This window comes from Scleropages formosus, chromosome 3 (assembly GCF_900964775.1).
Source record: "Scleropages formosus chromosome 3, fSclFor1.1, whole genome shotgun sequence".
NCBI classification, from domain to species: Eukaryota; Metazoa; Chordata; class Actinopteri; order Osteoglossiformes; family Osteoglossidae; genus Scleropages; species Scleropages formosus.
Window position 1 is genome coordinate 20,468,859 of NC_041808.1, and position 21,665 is coordinate 20,490,523.

Consider the following 21,665-nt stretch of genomic DNA (forward strand, 5'->3'; position numbering starts at 1 on the left):
TGCCCATCTGTTTTCTCAGAGGCCCTCAGGATGTTCTGAGGGCATGGTAACGGCAACACCTTGACATCTTTGACACTAAAGGGGTGATATATTTTCCCCCTTTTTTCCTCTCAGACAGTCACACATCAGGCACTAATTAGACATGAGTGTCATGCCCTGGTGCTTTGCCTGCTGCCTTTTATATCTCCCATTAGCGAGCTGGCTGCAGGATGAGCTTGTTTCCAAATTAAGTGAGGTGGCTGAGTAGTATCTTAATCAAGGAATACGCTGCATTTACAGAGCACTTTCTCTGCACCATTAGAGGAGAGTTAACCACTAACTAAAGATTGAGAAGTTAAAGGTGAAAACAAAGGTTTTGGTGGATTGCAAGCTTTATACAAAAAAGGTGGACTGATTTAAGAAAAAAAAATGTAAATAGATGATACAGTCAGTGGAAAAACTACACATTCAGAATAAATTCTGAATAAAGGATTATGTTTTTTGAACTTCACAGCTTACATGTGAAAATGCATTAGTTTGATTGCTGATTGGGACTCTTTTACCATTTGCTATTGTAAAAGTATTTACACCTTTGACAAATATACAGTCCCAATGTAGGGTGTACTGGCAGTTTGGACATTTCTTGCAACACTGATACTAAGAATCAGAATATGGATGAAGCGGCATAAAATCTGTTTTCCAAATGTTATACGGTGAAGTACAACTGCACAATGAAACTGAATTTCTGACCAAAATAAACGTAGAGCACCCAAACAAGCCTAAAAGAAGCTGCAGGCTGTACTGGTAACAAAGTTGGCATACATAGTAGAAGTGACAAAAAGAATCATGATATTATAATCATTTGTGGGATGGGGTGAGTAAATACAGCAGAACGTCTTTATTTTCTTTTATGTTGACAACTCAGAGTAGGGCATATCACTTCAGCACTAAAATGTGCTACATACTGAAAACCATTGAACTGTTACTTACTGTTAGTCATACACTGTACTGTGTCACACTGAAATGTGTGTAGATGTAATTGTTTCTCACACCATAATTTAACCAGTACATTTAAAAAATGTTTTATTGACAGTAAGTCAGTGTCAAGGAACAGCCTTACTTCTAATAATTTAAATACTGCAGTTTAGACTGCACAAAAAAATGTATGTTAATGAGAAACAGAAGGAAAATTAACGCTTCCGATGGTGCAAAGTGCTAATTGTTATTACTGGTGTTGTAACAGCAAGAATTAAAGAAGCTAAAGATCTCTTCCAGAGGTACCATGGAGTGTCATTGATTTACATATTCATGGCAAAAACAGTTATGGCAAAATTTAATAAAAAAGCTTACCTTCCTTGAACTTTAATGTCAGATATTGCGTAGAAGTATCTGGACAGGTTGTTCTCATCAACCATGGTAGTTCCAGTGGCTGGTCTGAGAAGACGTATTCTTAGGTCCGTGATTGTGAAGAAGTCCCTCAAGTTCTTGGTGGTGTCCAGCTGCCCGTACAGAGAGGCCATGTTGTGGAGCCGTGGCCCGGCGAACAGGGCGAAACGGTCCTTGATCTCAAAGCGAACCATCTTGTCATACTTCCACACGTAGCCCCTAGAGTAGTCCTCAGTGCAGATGATGTTCAGCAGTGTGTGCTGGGTGAGCTCATTCACCCTCTTGGGTTCCATGGTGAATGCGTCCAGGCAGTCAGTTGCGTAAAACTGGTATGGTTGCCACGTCCGGCCATAGTCCAGAGACTTCTCCAGCACCATCTGCTCTGGCCGGCCGGACTCAAATGTTATGACGATGTCATCCGTCAGCTCTATGGTTTTGTTCCATGACAGGGTGATGTTCACCTGCAACGGCTTTGGATATTTCTTCCAAGATGTTGACTGCCAAAATGTCGTTGGATTTCGACCTTCAGAGTCAAACATCAATGACGGGGGATGGGCCAGCTCCACAGTGCTGGCATCACATTCATTATTGCACATATAAGGATTTTCCTGCAAAAAACAGTGAGAAAAACAAAAGTACAATAAATAATCAATAATAACGGTATTTTCATTCAGAGCATTTTCTTCATATTAAAACGGACAGAATTGAATAAAGGAATGGGCATGACTGAATTTGACCAATGCACGTCTGCACTTTCTACAAGTGTGACTGCATGGGAATCCAGATGAGAGGCTATTATAAAACACCATTGGCAACATACATTTTTTATGGGCTTATTTTTGCAAGTAACTGTTTAGTCACTATAAAACAAGACACTGGGATGAATCACCACATTCAGCTTGGCCCAAAGGGTTCAAAATGATCCAACAAATTTTTAACATTTGTAAACCTACTGGGCCTGGTTTTGCATGTTGATAGAGGCAATAAAGAGTCTGATGGTTTCAGCAATGGCCCTTTGCTAAAGAAGGAATAAGGTATCGTTCTGAAGACGTCTGAAACCAAAGCCAGCGGTTCCAAGTGTCTTTCAGCGCTTATTCTTTATTCAACAAGTCTGGCTGCATCTAAATTTCATCAGACGGAAATGTTCCAGCATGCTTTTGTCAATATTATTGTGGAAAAAAAATAAGCGACACCACCACATCTTGGAGTCACGGCACGCACCCCGCACAGCAATAGATCTGAAAGAGATTTATCTTTTTCTTTCCTTATAAAAAGGAGAGAAGACTCAGTGAGGGTTGCATTGTCCCTGGCCTTGCTGCTCCAATTTAATTCCCTTCCTTGAAATGCCCTCTTTAAAAAATTTGTACAGTTTGCCACAAATCATTAGGCCACATTGTACAATGGTCCCCAGGGCCTCATTCAGACATCTGCTGTCTTGTTAGCTTCAGGCCACAGGAAGTTCTTCAAGAAAGACTTTTTCACAAGGTTCTATCTTTGATTTATTAGTTGAGGATCATCTGGCATTTGATTGGGTGGGAGATATCAGAATTTCCATGCAGCTCTGGGCTGAACTGGTCTGAGTTTGGGGTTGTGAATCATAAAGGTAGGAGAAAATGTAGAAAAAGGAAAGTTTTGCTATAATAAGCACCTCCAAGGCAAGGTGAAAATGAGCTTTGGCATTTTCAGCCCTTTGGCCTTTGACTGTCTGCTGAGTCGCATTATTCTTTCCGCTCCCCAGTCCCCCACAGTCCACCCTTGGGGACCGTACAAGGACCACGTTTCAGAACGAGTACTGTCCACAAGGGTAAATTTTCACTTAAGTCTGGGTTTCATTTGATGTTAGTGGTACATGCCAGGGGACCTGCTGATCGCCTTTTGACCGACTCCATCAGCAGACAAAATGAAATATGGAATTCGCACCAGCTATGAGTAATAAAAACATGCTCGCCTGGTTCCCTCAGGATCGACAGAGACTGGAAAAAATGAAGCAGGTCTCGATTCTCAATTTTTTCAATGATATCTAAACAAAGAAAGAAGCAATATTGTTACTTAACACAAGCTTCCCTCCATTGTGATAGCCAAAGGGTCACCGTATAGTCGAGTTCATACCCTACATAAACCTTTCCAGACATTTCCGAAAGTGAGAAGTGAATCTATGAGAGGGCAATTACACATGACAGAAGATAATTACCTGTGGAATGTACACACACTCTTTTAATCCATCAAGGATGGGCACCTCCATTGATTTCTTCAAGATGGTAAGACTTTTTCTAATACAGTGGGGATTCAGTGCACAGGGAATGACATCAAAGGCAGACCCTTTCATTAAAGTCCTCCACCAGTGTTTATTTAACAAATATATTGCCTTATGAAGATCAATACTATCTTCTGTCATCTCCAGCCAGAACCTAGGAAACCTCATGACAGTGGTGAGATCACGAAGAAATGTCACTGATTAACCTTCCAGGGAACTAATGGTGTGGTGTCCATTAAGACAACTAATATCTTTACTGTGGGCTGTCTGAAAGCACAGGAGCTTGTTCAATTAATCTCATCTAGGTAGACAAAGGTGTTGGATGCAGCCAAGTGTTTCACCTGTGACAGCCACTTAAGCACAAGTGTCATGATACACTGCCTCAAATGAGATCTCTCTCTTAAAAACAAGATATAATAAGTATGAGTCTAAAGCAATACTCTCTGTGCTTAAACAAGAACAGGGAAAATATTCCTTAAAAAATAAGTTACACGTGTTATTCTTATCACTATCAGCTGTTACAAGCATTCTGGATCATTTCATCATTTCGCCTCAAAAGTCACATAACAAAAAGCAGCCATCTTTTCTTTTACAAGAAACGACATTGCTGAAATTTGTACATACTGCTTTGTAGATGAGACATACATTTTGTCAGCTATGCAAAGTGACACTTGCTCAGTATTATATCACGCCACAGTAAAAAACGCAACACAAATTACTGAAGTAAATTAAAAAAATTCACTCTATCAACAGGCGTCTGAAAATATGGGCAATTAGTAGCATAATAGTTATGGATATTGAGATCTGTCCAGAAAGTTGCCAGTTCAAGCTTCATCCCTAGTTGCTGCTTTATTACCCTTGTGTAGGCTGCTTAACCTAAATTGCTCCTGGAAATCACCCAGCTGTATAAATGGGTCAAGTACTCTTACCCTTGATAAAAATGTCATTTGAGCAACAAATAATGCAATGTGATTCATGGAAGAAATATAACTGCAAATGGAATGAGTGACAATTCTTTATTAACCAGAGAGAACAAAAATGAGTGTCTGATAGCCGGTTCCCCATTAGTGCTCCTGTCTAGGCATGAACTAAGGTGAACCAAACGTGAATGAAATACGGCCTTTTCCACTGACAGCTAGGACCTCCAGATTATGTGATCGCTGATGGAGGATGTGACTAGGGGGAATATAAATTTAGTGCCCCTTGACAGGAGAGGCTGATGTATGGGTGCAACCAATCAAACAAATCCTTTTGTGTGACAGATGTTTTTGCCTTGTAATCCAGATTGCATATTGCTGGCCCAAATGCATTGCCTATAGACATTTTCTAAAAAAATTAAATAATGAATTAATAAGCAGAGAAGTCTTCAGAAAATAAGAGTTTACAATTCCTTAACTGTTGTAGAATGGAAAAAAAAAACGTTTTTCATGAAATTGCAGAGATCAGTTCCAGTGTAATCAATGCAGGTCCACTGGAGAAAAATACAAAGATTTGTCAATAAAACATGTGTGAGCTATCAATAAAGGAACCACTTCTGGGGATATACAAAGATTTTGTCTTTGATTAATGTAATTCATTTACCTGTGTCTTTTTGAGGACAAAGGGATGCATACTGTTGTTGACATTTGTCTGTGGGGCTTGTTGTACTTAGCATGTCATCACAAAACAAACATTAATCTTTTTCTTTTTCAGCAGGTTTAATGGCTCTTCCAACAATAAAAAAGTAACACGATCTGATGGTAGACACTTGCTGAGTGTGTGGAGTGTTTCCACAGAAAAGGACAGCTTCCTTCTGGGCCAGGTCAGGGTTAATCCCATCACTCTTGATCCAGGAAGGCCTTGTCTGTGAGATACCACTCCACAGTCCAAGACTCAGATGAAGCCATTGTTAGTTTCAGTCATTGGTTAGGTGCGTACGAGCCCTTAGAGAATTGACCCATTCCCTTAGAAGATTAACACGCCCATATTGGTACCAGCCCCACCTCCTGAACATCAGAACACCAGGGATGTCAAACTCTGCAGCACACACAACTGGGAAAGTCCTGTGAAGGACTACAGCTGGGTTCTTAAAACTGGCAAACTGTCTCCAAGAGACATTCCAGATCTAATAGCATCCTCTGCACTGGGGTCGTGATGCCTCCGCCCTTAGTTACTGTAGCAATATTGAACGAGATCACAGGCCTGATGTGCCTGAAATAGAGATGGCTTAAAGGTGACGAGAAGAAATATTGTGGTTGCAGGCAGTTCAGCAGAAATTCAATAGTCTGCTAATGACACTTATGTATAAAAGTGTTTTACTGTGGAGCTCTCTATTCCACTGACCTCAGGAGTTACGATGCAGGACAGAGTGTACATTGAAACCGCTACTGCCACGATGGAGAGATCTGGATGAAGCACTTAATACAGTTTGGGAATACGGGAATTTCCCGCATGTGCGTGTAAAAGTAAATGTAATGATATTATATAGCACTTAAAAAGCAACGGAGAACTCCACCGAGAGAAGCAGAAATATGGATTTGGGGTAGATAACAACAGAGATTCTTGATTCGAGTTACAATGCATTAAATACAATGTAATATGACTACAATTCATATATATTGCACTAAAAAGGTCATTGAATTATAGATAATAAATACACTGTTCGTTGTTGTATAATGTACATTACATAGTACAAAAGCAATCCACTTTTAATTCTCATGAAGATATGCATTCCTTCAATTTATTACAATTTCAAATGAGCACATATTAAAAATATATTCACATAAGCAGTAGCAATGAGACTGAAAGCTCAAAGCACATACACACATCGTCTGAAGTTGCTTGTCTTAAGCAAGGTTGCAGCAAGGCAGGAGGGGACACACCCAGGACGGGATGCCAGCCCATCACAGGGCACCCCAAGCGGGACTTAAACCCCAGACCCACTGGAGAGCAGGAACTGGTCAAACCCACTGAGCCACCCCATTCCCCTGTAAGCTCAAAACAACACGATTATATTTATGGTTGTCAGCTTTAATAATTATGAGGTCTAAAGCAAAAATGTTCTGAAGAAAATGCTAAAGGTTGAAAAGACAAAATAAAGCCTTATGTAAAACTTACATTAAACACAAGTGAAAATCTAGAAAGTATTTTTTTGAAAGGCAGTATTGTTACGAATTAATCTGTGTGATTTGATTTACTATTATTTTCAGCAATGTTTTTTGCCATCTTTAATAGACTTTTAAGCTGCTGCACAATAGTGATAAAGCAAGGTAAACCGGAAAAATTCTGCCTCTAAGATTTGGCTCTGAGTTGACAGTGAGACGGAACTGGAACAAGAACAACTCAAAGACAACCCAACAACACATTTACTTGAAGAATAGGCTACACTTTGCACAATACATTTTATAGAGAAGCCCTACAAAAAATGAATTACGAAATAACATTGAATAACCTAAAGACAAGCATCCAAATGATCTAGCTGGAGTTTACCTGTGTTTATTAGCCCTGAAACTTAGTAAGTGGAAATAATTCTGCATATAAAAGGCTACAACAGCTTCTTCAGTGGTTACAAATACATATACAACGCTTCAGTCTCTCTAGTTTATACTGTATTATTTCATTATATTTTGTGCAGCTCCTGATTTTTTTTATTGCATGATAAAAATGTTTAGCTCCAAAATTACTTTCAGTATTTATTTAGCAATCTTGACTAATAAGATGTTCAGATGGCATCAATTTCTTGATACTTTACTGCAGGGAAAATCTGAATATGTGTTTCATTAAAACTACACATCTAAGAAAGGGAAGTATTAAGTATTAATAGGGAAGTGTTAATCATACTGTGTTAGAGTCAATGGCTCAATCATAAGGCTTGAGATCTAGGTAAGTTTACTTTCTTCCAAGACTCCGTGGAATAAGTCAGCAAATTGTTCCAACCTGCAGGGATGCAGTTGAGGTTCACAACAATAGGGTCACTGGTTCAATCCACACATCCTCAGATTATACGATCTAATGATAACTCAAAGCAAGCATTTCACCTTTGAGGTTATTCTCCTGACACAGAAAAGCTGGGGAGGAAAAACATAACTCCAGAGATTGTTTTATCTCTTCATTTGAGTTCTCAGGCAAGCTTCTGCCTATTGGCCATAATAAAATTTAAATAATCAACCACACAATAACCATTCAGTTTATTCATTATCATCTTGCCAAGCTACTCATGTTCTTGAAACTCACAATGAAAATAAAGTGATCTTAGTAACTCTTGTTACATGCACCCTTAATGCTACTTCATGCCTACTGATATGATCAAAGAAACAAAGCAGGAAAATGGAGCAAATATAATGTCTTGAGAGAGTTGTGAAATCTGTATACCTAATGTAGCTGTCTTTACATCAGGTATAGTAGTGTCCTGGAAAAAAGAGATAACGTACAACAAAGGTGATGATTTCTTTTTCTTTATTTGCTAAGTCATCAATTTGGATGCTAAGGCTAGCTGGGTTTTAGCAGTTATCACATTTTCACTAGCATCTTCCACAGGCGGTCCACAGCAATGGAATAGAAACTGCTGCAAGGTGATTGTAAAAGGGTCCTATGAAGTCAAAATGCGCTTTAAAAAATAAAATGAGAATGTGGGTTATCGCCGCTTTCCAGGACAGCCCTAAAAATGGTCTTAGTGTGGATTATGCATTACACCAGGACCTGCGACGGATGCTTTTGCTGCGTGATGCATGTTGCTAGAGGTGCAGAGGCTGCAATGCCACATGCAGTGGTTCACGGGGCAGTGTGAAACCCGAGTGATAACTTCTCAGTAATTTGACACGGGCAAAAAGTCTAGACTTCCCCTCCCTCACCTGGGCAGAATATGATCACAGAGGTCCCGACTGTCTGACAGATGGACAGACCTCAGTCACCTTGACCAGAATGAAAACATGACCCATAGCCAGGATGCTGTCTATGATAATCAGCCAGCTTCCACAAACAAGTCGCTATACAGCACTGCTCATTGTTAATCAGCACTGCAGATAAGGTGTTGGATGCTACCTATAGTTGTGAAAGGAAACAAAATAAGTAAAATGACTACTGTCTTTACAGGACCGTTTATTCTACTAATGAGTCATGTTGTACAGTAGCTGCTCCACTATCAATTATTCAATGTTAACATTTGAAGAAGTTAGTAAACATTGTGAGTGCCTTTTAGCAAACCCATATTACTCACCACAGCAGTAGCATAATTATCTCAACTTCAAAACTGTGTTTTCAAAATGAGTTATTTTCATGAACCGTGGAAGCTCTTTTTTTATACACAAGCTGAATGCAAATGGCTCAGTTAATGCTTGTTAAGCTGCTTTTTCTGCTATTGTTTTTGTCGAAACCATAACATTTTCTAAGGGTTCCTACAAAGCTTTTCTTAGGTCAGTTAACACTTGTATTATTTAAATGACTGCTGAGTTGAATGTACCAAAAAAATCTTTTAAAAATTCAATATTCAGATTAACAGTTTGTGGAAAAAAACACAACGGCACACATTTTGCCCTTTGGTCTAACAGCATTTATAAATGAAGCCCTCGGTGCGCTATACAAGCTATCTGCGATTTGGTGTACACAGCTATTAAAGCAGCTGCGGTCTGCTATACAGCTGCAGCTTAATTAGAATTCAGCAAGCAAATGAGAAGGAAGAGAACTCTTTAATTAACCACTGGCTTCTTTATTTATCCAGTGTGCGTCTGTCCTGTTTGGGCAAATTTAGCCATGCTCAATTATCCTGGCAGGGACTGTCGGGGGGCTGACGGACAGGGATGTCACCGGAAATCAATCTATGGGGTGTTTTACTCTTGTTGTGGCAAGGGATTTTGAGATGTTTTGAATGGTAAACTGAAGATTCTTCCAACCTCCTAAAGCATCTGCGATTTCAAAACAAGCTCAATCAATAGCGATGGCGGGGAATGTGAGCGCGAACTTCCAGGGCTGATGTGTTTGCCGTTCGGTGTGCTTTGCATTCCGCTCTAGGAGCCGACTGACAGAGAGGTCCACTGCGGCTCTTCCACTGGGAATTATGCAGGAGTCTGAGACGTGATTGACGGACAGACGCGGGCAGAGAGAGCCCCCCCCCCCCAACTCAGACTCCCTGCTCTTGGATACTCTCAGGGTGATGGTACAAAGCTCCCCTCTCTGAGAAGAGAAATGCACATTGCTCAAGGGCATATTGACACAGGCGCCAAACTTGTGTCGTTGTTGCTTTTCTTTCTACATGGCAGTAAACTGGCATAAAATTGAGGAAACATTTTATTAGTGTGTAAATGGTTCCTAAGTGGGAGAAACCCTGCTTGGTAGATTAATAAAGATGGGCTGGATTGGACCAAGTGCTTGTTTTTTATAGCCTGTAAAAGGTAATCTGGGTTATGTTCACACACATATATGTTTAACAAAAATAAGGCTCACAGCAGAGAGATATGATATTTTTCAGTAGAAACATCAATCCTCACCGAAATCTCAGTGGAGACTGATTGTCACTTGTCTTGATGAACCATCATTAAAAATCTTAATCGGAAAAAAGGAACTTCCATCAATGGAATTCCACTTGACAAAAATAAAAGATAAATGAAGAGTCCCGACTTGACAAACTCAAGAGACCTTATAATTAGAGAAGTGAATCTTCAGTTTTAAGGACCTGAAGAACCCTTGTTTTAATTTGTCTGCAGGGCATCGATTTCTCCAAAGGTTTAGGAAAAATGACAGCTGCCGAATGCTATCCTTCACATACAGTCAGAAATATATTTTAGAACCAATGCCAAACACATCTTACTCTTGAAGGACCACATAAAAGTATATTTCTCTGCAGTTTCCTGCATTAAATATTTGTTTTTTTTTCAACCTTGATTTCACAATAACGTCACAGCCTTTACTAGAGAGCAAACACAGTAAGTTCACAAATGAATGTTACCCTGGCATCCTAAATTTCTTTATCATCTGTTCATGAGTTTAAAAAGTACAAAACAATCAAGACCTCTGAAACACTTAATTAGATAAACAGATTGATTAATCAGATCCAAGATATTTGATCCCTATTCCTGACTTCTAGAGAACTGTAACTTGCTCTGCAGGCAAAGGATCATTCCAGGAACAGGAGTTGCTGAAACTGCATTCAGCAGTGCGGGATGTCTTTGGTAGGTTTTAAAAACAGGAAGAAAACATGAACTCTAAAGGGACCTGAGACAAGGTCTTGACTCAGGTGACCTTCTGCAAAACAAGGTTACCATCACTCCCCTCATGGAAGCCTCTATGTACAAGACAGTTTTAAACACAGACTACATCAGTTGCTGTTTGACTCAATGATTTGTTGATTTGTAAGCTGGACTGGAGAAAAATTAATAAATGTATATGTGAATGTAATGATGAACATGTTAAAGACAGATCTATTGCACGGTACAAGCTTAGAAGACTTGAATCCCGAAAGCGAGCAGCATGTTGCTGAGCCTGATGGATGTCACTTGGACAGATGGGGACTCAAGGTCTCCATTAGTACTCCTGACTCAATTCATCACTGTAGAAAACCTTCTGTCAGACTGCTGTACTGCATTTATGGACAACCAGAGTTCACCAGCCCTCAGGGAACACAGTCATGTAATTCAACATTAGTCAAATTAATGCAATTTCATCTTCCTGCAGTTGGCAACAATACCACTTTGCCATAATCAACTGAAATAAAAAACATGTGCCTAAAATTAATAACAATAAAACAGATTTATCATGCTGCGGTATTTGTTTTTCTCTTGCCAAAACATTACATTTACATTAACCGAGACATGTGTACACTCCTCGGGTATATTGTTAGGTATACCTGGCTGCTCACACATAAACTCACTCAAAACACTGAGTTATATAGTTGTGATTCAACAGATAAATTATGCAGATAAGTTCTCTCTCACTATACACACACACACACACACACACACACACACACACATATAAAATGTGCATGTATCTATGTATACATGTATTTATGTAGGTATGTGTATGTGTGTGCATGTAAGTATAGCTGTGTGTGTCTATATTGTTAATAACTTTCCACTAGAAAAAGATAACCTTTGGAAGACTTAATATTATATCTTATATTACTATATCCCACAAAAATCTGCATTATGTTTCTCTGGCTCAACCACTGTTTAATTTTCCACTGCTTTGTCCCTCCGCACTGTTTTATTTCTGACTGTTCTTTCATTCCCTGTCTCTCTATTATTCCGTTTATTTTCCTGCCATGTTGCCACCAGACAAAACTTGTTTTTCAGTTCATGTTGGCACCCCAGCAGGGGTCGATGTGCCCTGACAGGGGTGACGTAGATGTTGGGTTCACGAGTCTGCCCAAACCTGCGACAGTGGCCTACCAGCAATTCTGCGTATCGCCCCCTTTTCCCCACCTGGACCTGGAGGAACAAAAACACTCCTCCGCTGGAGCTGGTTTGTGAATCACGTGTGGCAGACTGGGAGCGCAGGCAGGGTGCTCTTGATGCCAACGTGACGCCCAGACACCTTGACAAGGTTGTGAGGCAGTGCCGCCATACAGACAGCCCCCAGGAAACTCACACCTGATTGTTTTGACGCACTGGGGAGAAATATTCTAAAGCTCCAGTATAAAGAAAAGCAAAAAAAAAAGAAAAAAAAAAATCTGCGGTTTTGCTCTAGGACAAAAATGACAAAGCCGTAGACAATGGCTTTGGCTGAGTATATCTACGAATTCATGAAGTGTTTATAAAGTTTCAAATTACATAAACATATGTGTCATTAATATACCGTAATATGTTTAATGAAATTTACATATCTTACTGCGATATGTCTCGATGCCTTCCTTCCTTTTTCCATTTCAGTGACTGATATGACATCCACAGCAACAGATGTGTGCTGTTTCACGCCAACCAGAATTAATAATATATGTTGACTGCGGCTAGAAAGGCTGTATCCTTCTATATCCCTTAGCCCTTGTTAAACGTAGATATGGTAGTTTGGCTTTTGAGACCACTTTCAAATGTACAGTGCCATTTACAGACCGATTCACAGCTTTTCTTTTGCACAATCAAGAGTTTAAAAGCATTAAATCTCCAGTTGTAATGTTTGGTACAGTGTGTATTCGACATGCTGCAGAGAAGTGACCTCATTGCTCTATATTGACTCTGCCTGAATGGAATGTCAATAGTGTGGTGGAAATCAATTATTCATTTTTACCTCGGAACTGTGTAATATCGTCTAAACCATGACCAGCATACCAGTGATATACTTATCTGTTACTGAGAAAAGCTCATGCAGGCCTGGGCCAGTGTGAAGAGCAATGTTGGCAAGATTCTTTCTGACTACTTTACACTCCTTATATTACTTTACATAAAGCCAATGGCTAGACTCATGTCTACTATTAGAACAATTAAATTAGTATAACAGAGAACATACCAGAGTTAGGGTAAGTCACTCCTGGCGCACCTTGCCTCTCTCTGGGCTCAAAGCTCATCTCCAAGCAACCCTACCTCAACCAGGTGAGGAAGAGGGGTGTGAGGAAAGGATGTTGATGTGAGAAACGACTCTTGATGCTCACTAGCGAAACAAGCCACTGATGAATCAAAGCTGCTAGCATTGCTTGTGTTTTGATGAAAATATGGCAATGAATGGCAAGCATTGCTGATAATCATTTTCCCGAGGCTGTGTAAATTACACAAAGGCATGTTGTTCACAACACACTTTTCAGCTCACCTGTATAGATGTCTGTACCTCAATATCCATATACTGTAGAGTTCACGAGAAAAACATTGAAATTATCGAAAAACACATACGTGACATACGGAATACACTTTGACAGGAAAACAATCCATAATAGTATCACTTGCCTATCGCAGCCTTTGAAATCTGCCTAGACTGGCTTACGTAGCCGGCACTTCTTCAGTTTTCAGAAGGTTGAGCAGCTTGTTTAAAGACACAGGCGTCTCTCCTCAACCAAGTCAAGCAAATTTTTGGATCTGCAGTTTCTTTGGAACTGCAGTCTCTGGTGCTTCTCCCTTCCCTCCACATCCACTAAGCTGACAGATAGATAACGACTAGTGTGGACCATTTTCAGGAAGCAAGCAAAAGTCTTTATTAAAATAAAAGCGGTAGCATCAGGAGGTGATACTGATTATATACTGCCCCATGTTTTATGTGTGGTTTAATTAGCTCTATTATGCACAACGTTAAACAGCATGCAACCTGAGATATTCCACTGCTTTGCTAGATTTTTGGGAAAAGTGAGCAATACATACATTACGCATGGAGGAGGTAAACCTGGCAATGAGCAACAGAAAAACAAAGGGAAAAGTGTGAACCGCCATCGCTTAATCACCATATGGGTTTTTACGTTTGGGCCATCAGCAGTGTATCTGTACTGGCAAACTCAGCTGCAGTAATGCAATGCTAGGAGCTTTAACGGATGAATGCCAATTTGGACAGGCAATTAAGATCCGTTAATTTTTGTCTCGAAGGTATGCGCTGTGTGGGCCCGAGGTAGATGGGGGATGTATTACAAAGGGAAGCAACTGGGATTAGCACAGCCCACTGCTTCAGAGTTTTTAGAAGAGCTAAACACTATGAGAACAAGGGAAAAAAGCATTTGCGTGGCTGATCCACGACAGCTTTGCAGAAAAGCAGTCATGACGACTCAAGGCGACGCAAAGGAGGATGGGAGAGAAACAGGCCATGCGAACACTGTCAATGCAGTGCCAATCTGATATTTGTTTATCCCTCTCACCGAACGGCGATAGGTAGGATATGGCGAAGATCAAACCAGACGTGTGCGTCTGTGGGAAAAAGAAGTGGAGAAAAAAAGTTTTGTGCAGTTTCAAAGATGACAGGGATTGACTATATTTATAGTTTGGTTCACATCAGTGATAAGATAAACAGATGCTACCTATGGAGCTATGGCCCCCTGTGAATCTTGGAAGAACAAAAGGTAAAAGTGGTACTTGCACCACAATGTGTGGAATCGGGCGAGGACTGCTGAAAGTGACACTCGGGGCGAATGTGTAAACAGCTCTCTAGATATCCAACAGTTGGAGAAAATCATTAAGGCTTTGTTCCACTCTCCCACGTCCAAATCACACGGAAAACAGATGCACGCTGGGTGGTGTGCAGTTGGGAAAATCTGTGTAAACAAATGAATAATGTAAATGAGTAAAAGCATTTCTCGGTGGTCCCACTGGCATTCGCAAATCGAAGAGAAACCTGTCTTCTCTGTATCAGGAGGTCATTATCGGAAAAATACTTATTTACATTTCAGGGTTTTGTTAAGCAGACGTTTAATGCATATTTACCTAAAATACACAATGACAGCACGATTAAATGTGCTTAACATCCCAAGAAAATGTGCCCTACATTTAATATTTAAAAAATAAAAGAAATACTCGTTTCTGGTTTGTGCCTTGGAGAGCAGACCAGAATCCTTTACCGTTGGTCTTACATGTCTTTATGTCTCCCTCACCATCAAATGGAAGCAGATGGGCTGTCTTTTCGCTTTCGGACTCAGATTTTGCTCACATTCCTTTAGATGCTGCTTCTCATGCTCCCGTCAGACCATGATGTGTGCCGGAACTGCGCAAAATTACAGAATACAACTTCCAGGTATATCGGAGACAGAGGGGGCCATACAAATCTGAGCGTGAGTATTTCCAGCTCTTAACATCATGTCCCTCCTCTGAGGTCATGCGTGCCACCTCTCCCTCTCTCACCCACGAAGGACAGCCCCTTGTCCAGATGTCTGATGTGTACATTCAGGTCCACGATCCCAGCAGATGTACTGTCACTTATCCACTTAACTCCGGCGGACTTGTCAGAGCCTGTCAGTGGCCCCTGTCCACCCCAGAGTGGGCAGAAGAGAAGGGCCACGGCCCATGTTAGCAACCTGCTCTCCCCCTCCTCTGTGATCTCTTTGATGGAAGCAGGGAGCCCGAGTTCAGCAGGATGTCATTGGTGTGCCTCGACTTGTACCAGAGATCCAAAATGAAACAGTCCATTGTGGCACTTTCTATTACATAATGTCATACTCTGAAATTTGTAAAAGTTCAGCTATTGAAATAAAGTACACACTGTATAATCACACCCAAATTACACATTGCATGATTGCATATGTGGTTTGTGTTTATATCTATGTACATACAGTACACTGGCTCCTTGTGTTACAAAAGTTGGAGTTAAAAATCTTTGAAGATACGTTTTTTACAGATAATGAATTTATTTTTAGTAACATTTCTCTTTATTTATCTATTTTCTGAAATTCATTTCTGTTGCGGAGCAATAGTGACTTGCATTTCTTAACCTACCTGTTAGTCAGCAGTAAAACACACCAAAACAGAGCAGTAACATGGGTCTGCTTCATTCGACTCCCTTTCACAGTTTTTAGAGGTGATGTATGGCTTTTGTCGGGGGTGCGGTGGCGTAGCGGGCTTGGCCGAGTCCAGCTCTCTAGTGGGTCTGGGGTTTGAGTCCTGCTTGGGGTGCCTTGCAATGGACTGGCGTCCCGTCCTGGGTGTTACCCCTCCCCCTCCAGCCTTGCGCCCTGTGTTGCCGGGTAGGCTCCAGTTTGCTGCAAACCCACTTGAGACAAGCAGTTTCAGCCAGTGTGTGTGTGTGTGTGTGTGTGTGTGTGTGTGTGTGTGTGGCTTTTGTGAGTGTTCGTCATGAATAACAAGATGAGGAATGGAGAAAATGTTTATAGGAAGAGAGGGTAGACAATCGGCCTTAAACTGGAATTTGTGGTGATAACATATTTCGTTAAATGTTAAACTAAAAAAGGTAATTTTTTTAAAAAATACTGTTTCTTCTGACACAGAACCTGATGTATGAATAAATAAAGGTATCAACCTTTTGCTTGTGTAAATTAAAAAAGGATGATGAAAGTGGCCAGAAGCTGACAAACATTGTAGACGTTAATGGAATGAATTGGTCAGTTGTGGGGATTTATCATGGTGTTGTGGAAATTACGTTTTTTTTTCAGCAATTTTAAATTAATATTAATTCTGTTTGAAGTTAATGAAAATGATGAAATGCGTCTGACAGAGATTTATTAAAATTAATCAAAGCATTACTTGAGGTTTTTATAAAATCAGTAAATCGAGGGATATCTGTATTACTATTACGTTTTACTGATTGTGAATTAGTGTTAAAGTTCAGTATGGATTAACGGTAAAGTTATGAATGGTTGTAGCTGTGTTTTGTTTTTGTAGCCATTGTACAGAATTATGAAATACAAAAGAATATGAAAATACATATTAAAGAGTGGGAGGATGTCAAAATGAGCTGAGATAACAGTCAGTTTAACTTTCACTTTATTTTGTGATCCTTTAACTGGCATGCAGAAGGATAACATTCTGCATTTTCTTACCTTTCCCAGAGGAAAGAAAGAAAATCTATGTTTGGACTTTATTTACATGTATTAATTAAAACCGAACTGACATCATGACAGCTGTCATAATCAAATCAACGCGATCATTACCTGGTGGATTTTAATTGTTGTGCTTGAGGTTTTCAGACAACCGAAAGGGGATTACTGAAAATGTTTTGTAGCTGCCAGTCAGTCCCCCCATATCTTTTTTATTTAAAATAGTCTATATTAAAAATGTATTACCTGTTCTTTTAATAAAATAAAAAACCTGCTGAGGGCAACCGTAACAAGAAAAGTAGCACATATCCGCATAAAATTTCATATGGCGATATCTTCAGTTTAAATTTTTTCCTCTTGTCTTCAAAAAAAAAAAAAAAAGACAGGTGATGTTGCTCTTGACAATTAAATTAATAAATTCTGAAATCACAGTCTTCTGAGGGTGTCAGGACACTGGAGACGCTCTACTCTGACATCTGCATAAAACTTTAAAAGGGTTTTCAAATAAAAACAAACTTGAAAGATGAGCGTTTGTTCTGTGTCTGTTTGGGTCCATCTAAAATGCACTTAAATGACGAACAAAATGATGAACAGACAACCAATGTAAAAAAAGGTTTTCCTTTCATGAATAATACAGTAAGCCATTCTAGCCTCACATAATCCATGAGCCCTGTTGTCTGGACCCTTGTTTGCATACTGACGACTATAATTATTGTCCTCTTTTCTCACCTCTCCTTAATGACAGCACATTCATTATCTGGATTGCTGATGCATGTGATCCCAGGACCCTTTGCCACTCCTTCCAGAACAAAATATACGGACATATTCGAACATGCTTGGACAATCAGTCATAGCCAGTGTTAACAAAGTTAAATAAAAATGCAAATCAATGTCTACCGCTCTGTTGTCAAAACTTGTGGGAGGTCAAAAAGAAAATATTCATATTCTTATCCTGAGATATGTGCAGCTCCCAGAGAATGTCACTCCCATTCAGTGAGATCATCTTAGAAGCTATTGTGCTGTACATAAAAACCTCACCATCTCCATAAGTATCACAGACTATAGAATGCTTAACATATGAGGTGGCTCTCTTGAATCCCACAATAAGCATATGTTCATTCCAGGCATGCGTGAAAGAAGATGAGCTTTCCTGCTGCATGATATCCATCTCTTTTATGAACAAATTATACATTATTCATTTCCAGATTTATTTATTTTGCCTGGATAAAATAGCTTTCCAAAAGGTTTTAGAATTAGTCTGGCCACAGATCTTTGTCCTTTAGCCTTGCAAGTCAGGAAAAAAAGAATGACATGAGGACGTAAGCACACTATGGATATGAAGGCCATGTTAACGATATATACGACATGGACTGGGAGGAGTGAGTGTGTTGCGGTAGCAGTGAGAGACCAGCTGAGAAGAACAGAGGCTTGCAAGAAAGAGAGACGGTCAATAACTCAGTTCTTCTCTGTGGAATGTGAGCGCTGCCTGTCAGCCATGGCAAGCAGTGTGTGCGTCGCTGCTCTGCCGTTGTGACAGCTATGGGCATTTCTTGAAAGCGTCAAGGGCAAATGCAGCACCGGCTGGGGAGCAGCTGCTGTCTGCTGACTCCAAACAAAAAGGAGGACAGTGGCAGAAGTGGAGGTGGGGGTAGTGCAAACAAAAATTCGGAATCACGCAAGGGACTGATCGACTCCCTCAGTCGTCATATAAACATAAAAACAGAGGCATCTTTGCACATGAGATGCATTGGCTTACTTGTGCTTGCAATGACATTGTCATGCGCTGGACTGAAACAGAGATTCAGGGGTACCTTCTACTTGCATTCGTTTTGCTGATGCTTTTTTCCAAAGCAACTCACAGTGTTAAGCTACTTACAATGATTCACCCATTTACACAGTGGAGAAATTTTTACTGGACCAATTTGGAGTAAGTACCTTGATCAAGGGTACTACAACAGGAAATGGTATTTGAACCTAGATCATTAACATCCAAAGAAGGCAGTACTGTACACACTGTACTTCAAGGAAATCTGAACTATATTTTCCTCACCACACCACCTTGAACGCTCTGAGGTGTGACCCAGACAACCAAAGACAACTTGCTGATAACAATCCAAAAATTCCAATTCAGCCCATTTACATTTAGATTATCATGCATATAACATGTCCCCCACAATCAGTCTTAATAAGTTTGCTGGTATACTATGTATTTGCTGCAGCTTTATTGAGAACAATCAATCAGAAGAAAAAGTACACACAAACACACACACACACACACACACACACACACACAATGTCTACAACTGCTTGTCCCGAACGGGGTCATGGCGAATGGGAGCCCAACCTGGCAACACAGTATGCAGGACTGAAGGGGGGCCAGCCTGCCGCAAGGCACCCCAAGCAGGACTCAAAGCCCAAGCCCACCACAGAGGAGGCCCCAGCCAAGCCTGCTGCACCACCGCAACCCCCCCACACCCCTTCCCAGAAGAAAGAGCCTCTTTTGTCAATACATTTTTTCTCCCCATTTCTTAAAATCAGCACAGAAATTCTCATCCTAAAAATTATGCATGGAAAATGAACTACCATTTCTTGGTGATTGGTGGCAAAGAAAAAGTAAAGGAACAAAACTTTGTAAAACTACAGCAAGAGAAGTTCTATGAATGGTCTTTCTTGCAAATTCCGGAAAAGTTAATTCTGTCGTAATGCCTGTCAATATTATGGCAATGGCTGGGGCGGCTTAGGGAGCGAGCTTATCTGCTGCCTGAATAAGCTCTCTGGGTGCCACATGGCGCTCTAGCCGCTTCCCGCACTTGGCTTAGCTCTCCTCCATTCTCCGAGAGCAGAGCAAAGTTCAAAAGAATTACAATAATCTACAGAATTATAGCTTGCAGACAGCAGCATTAGACGTCGTTTGTACTGCAGCTCCTTGGCACTTCTGCAATGAAAAGTCCCGCGATCTGAAGGTGTGAGGGCTATTCTATTACAATACAGTTTTTACGAAATTACAGCTCCACTGTACGAGCTACAAGATTAACCAAAACGAAGAGAGAGCAGGAAAATAAATGGTTCTAGCAGTTTGAGTACTAACTGCATATACTTCTGCACTGCACCATATCCTCTGTCACCCCGTCACTTCTGCAAAACATAGAATACGGATGAAGAAGCTATAACTGAGGCTTCATTCATAATTTGCAGAAGAAAAGATTTGCCCATGCTTATCTCAGAAGGAATTAAAAACACATAACCTGCTATTAAAAAGCTCTAGTGTTCAAAAGAAAAAAAATGATACCTTAATGATCCTAATATTAACACTTAAGGCTAAGAGACAGAAGGTGTCATGGCAATTCATTTTGTTGATTGTCATCATTAAAGATAAGATTGTGACAGAATAGCTTTTATACTTCCAAACACTAGTCCTAAATAATCTCTCTTTTTAATGTAGGTCTGATCATTGCCAGGGAAATGCTATGTATTGCTTGTGAGGATTTGGTGGATGCTTTTTTTCCACTTCTAGCTTTATTTCTTTAATGAGAGAACATAATTTACATTTGAGATACCCTCTCAAACTTCAAAGTTATTCAAATTACCAAATGAAAGCAACAACAGCACTTTACTAAAGGCACACTAGTCCATCCCTTGACAACTTTCTGTCTGCAAGTATGATTCACTGAACAACACCGAGTAACTGTACCCACATCACTGTAACCTACATTACTGTTTCAAGTCCAGTAAGAGAAGACTGACATTACATGTGCAGTCATCTAGTGGGGGGGCTACAGTCCATCTGAGAAATTCTGATTTATTTACCAAAAATAAATTCTATTGTAACAGAGTAATATTTGTTTAAAAATGTAAAAAATACTTACACAACTCATATATGTAAGTATGTACATAACCAACTATTGCAGAGTTACATTTTGACTTTATGTACTGAACAAAGGCAAACAATAAGTCAGTGAAAAAAGAGAAGGACAGCACCTTGTTATCAAACAAATAAACAGACTGTTCTAATTGTCTATTCCGGTTTTGGAAGTTTTAGACTATGTTTGTGCATTTGGACAAATACTTAACGTACTGAGAGTCCACTGAAGGGCTCAAACATGATGGCTTGGAGGAGTGGGGGAGGGTGGTTGTAGAAAACACTGATTGTGGGAGGATGAAAGTAGTAATGAAAATGAAACTCAAATTGTTTAAAAATGACAATTTAAATACTGGGCAATTTTCAAGCATGCACCCCTCAACACATACCATAAAAGCATTTTTTGGAAATGCTGGACTGGCAAGAATCATCACATTCTTTGCATGAGCCTCTTCCTACTCATTAAGATCATCACTTATTTTTATCCTGAGCAGAAGGGTATTGGTTGAAATGGAGCACAGTTTATTAACTTTATTTCTGTATTAATGACTTTATTTGTGTATTTCATGTAATTTTCACGCATTAAATTTATCAATTTATGTAAGCTTCAATTTCTTAACATGCTACTGTTACTGTTAGGATTACTATCATGTCAAAAGTCATCCATACGATATCCGGGAATCACTGTTTAATTGCTTGAATGAACCCCCCATTAGTCCAGTCATGCAAGAGTGACCTGTAATGGGACTAATTTAATAACTAATTGTAAGATCTCATGATGCACCATTTAGATACAAAGCCAGAAATCTATGACCTTGGCTTTA

General features: G+C 39.9%; 1 protein-coding gene across 2 annotated transcripts in view; it reads right to left on the reverse strand.

Annotated features, from left to right (window-relative positions):
* The window catches only part of ntng1b (netrin g1b), an 82,923-nt gene that overhangs the window by 39,641 nt on the left and 21,617 nt on the right, over nt 1-21,665 (reverse strand). For both annotated transcript variants that reach the window (XM_018753322.2, XM_018753320.2), the window contains exon 3: nt 1,330-1,973. In XM_018753322.2, coding sequence (XP_018608838.1) covers nt 1,330-1,973 — 644 coding nt within the window. The remainder of the gene's footprint in view (nt 1-1,329; nt 1,974-21,665) is intronic.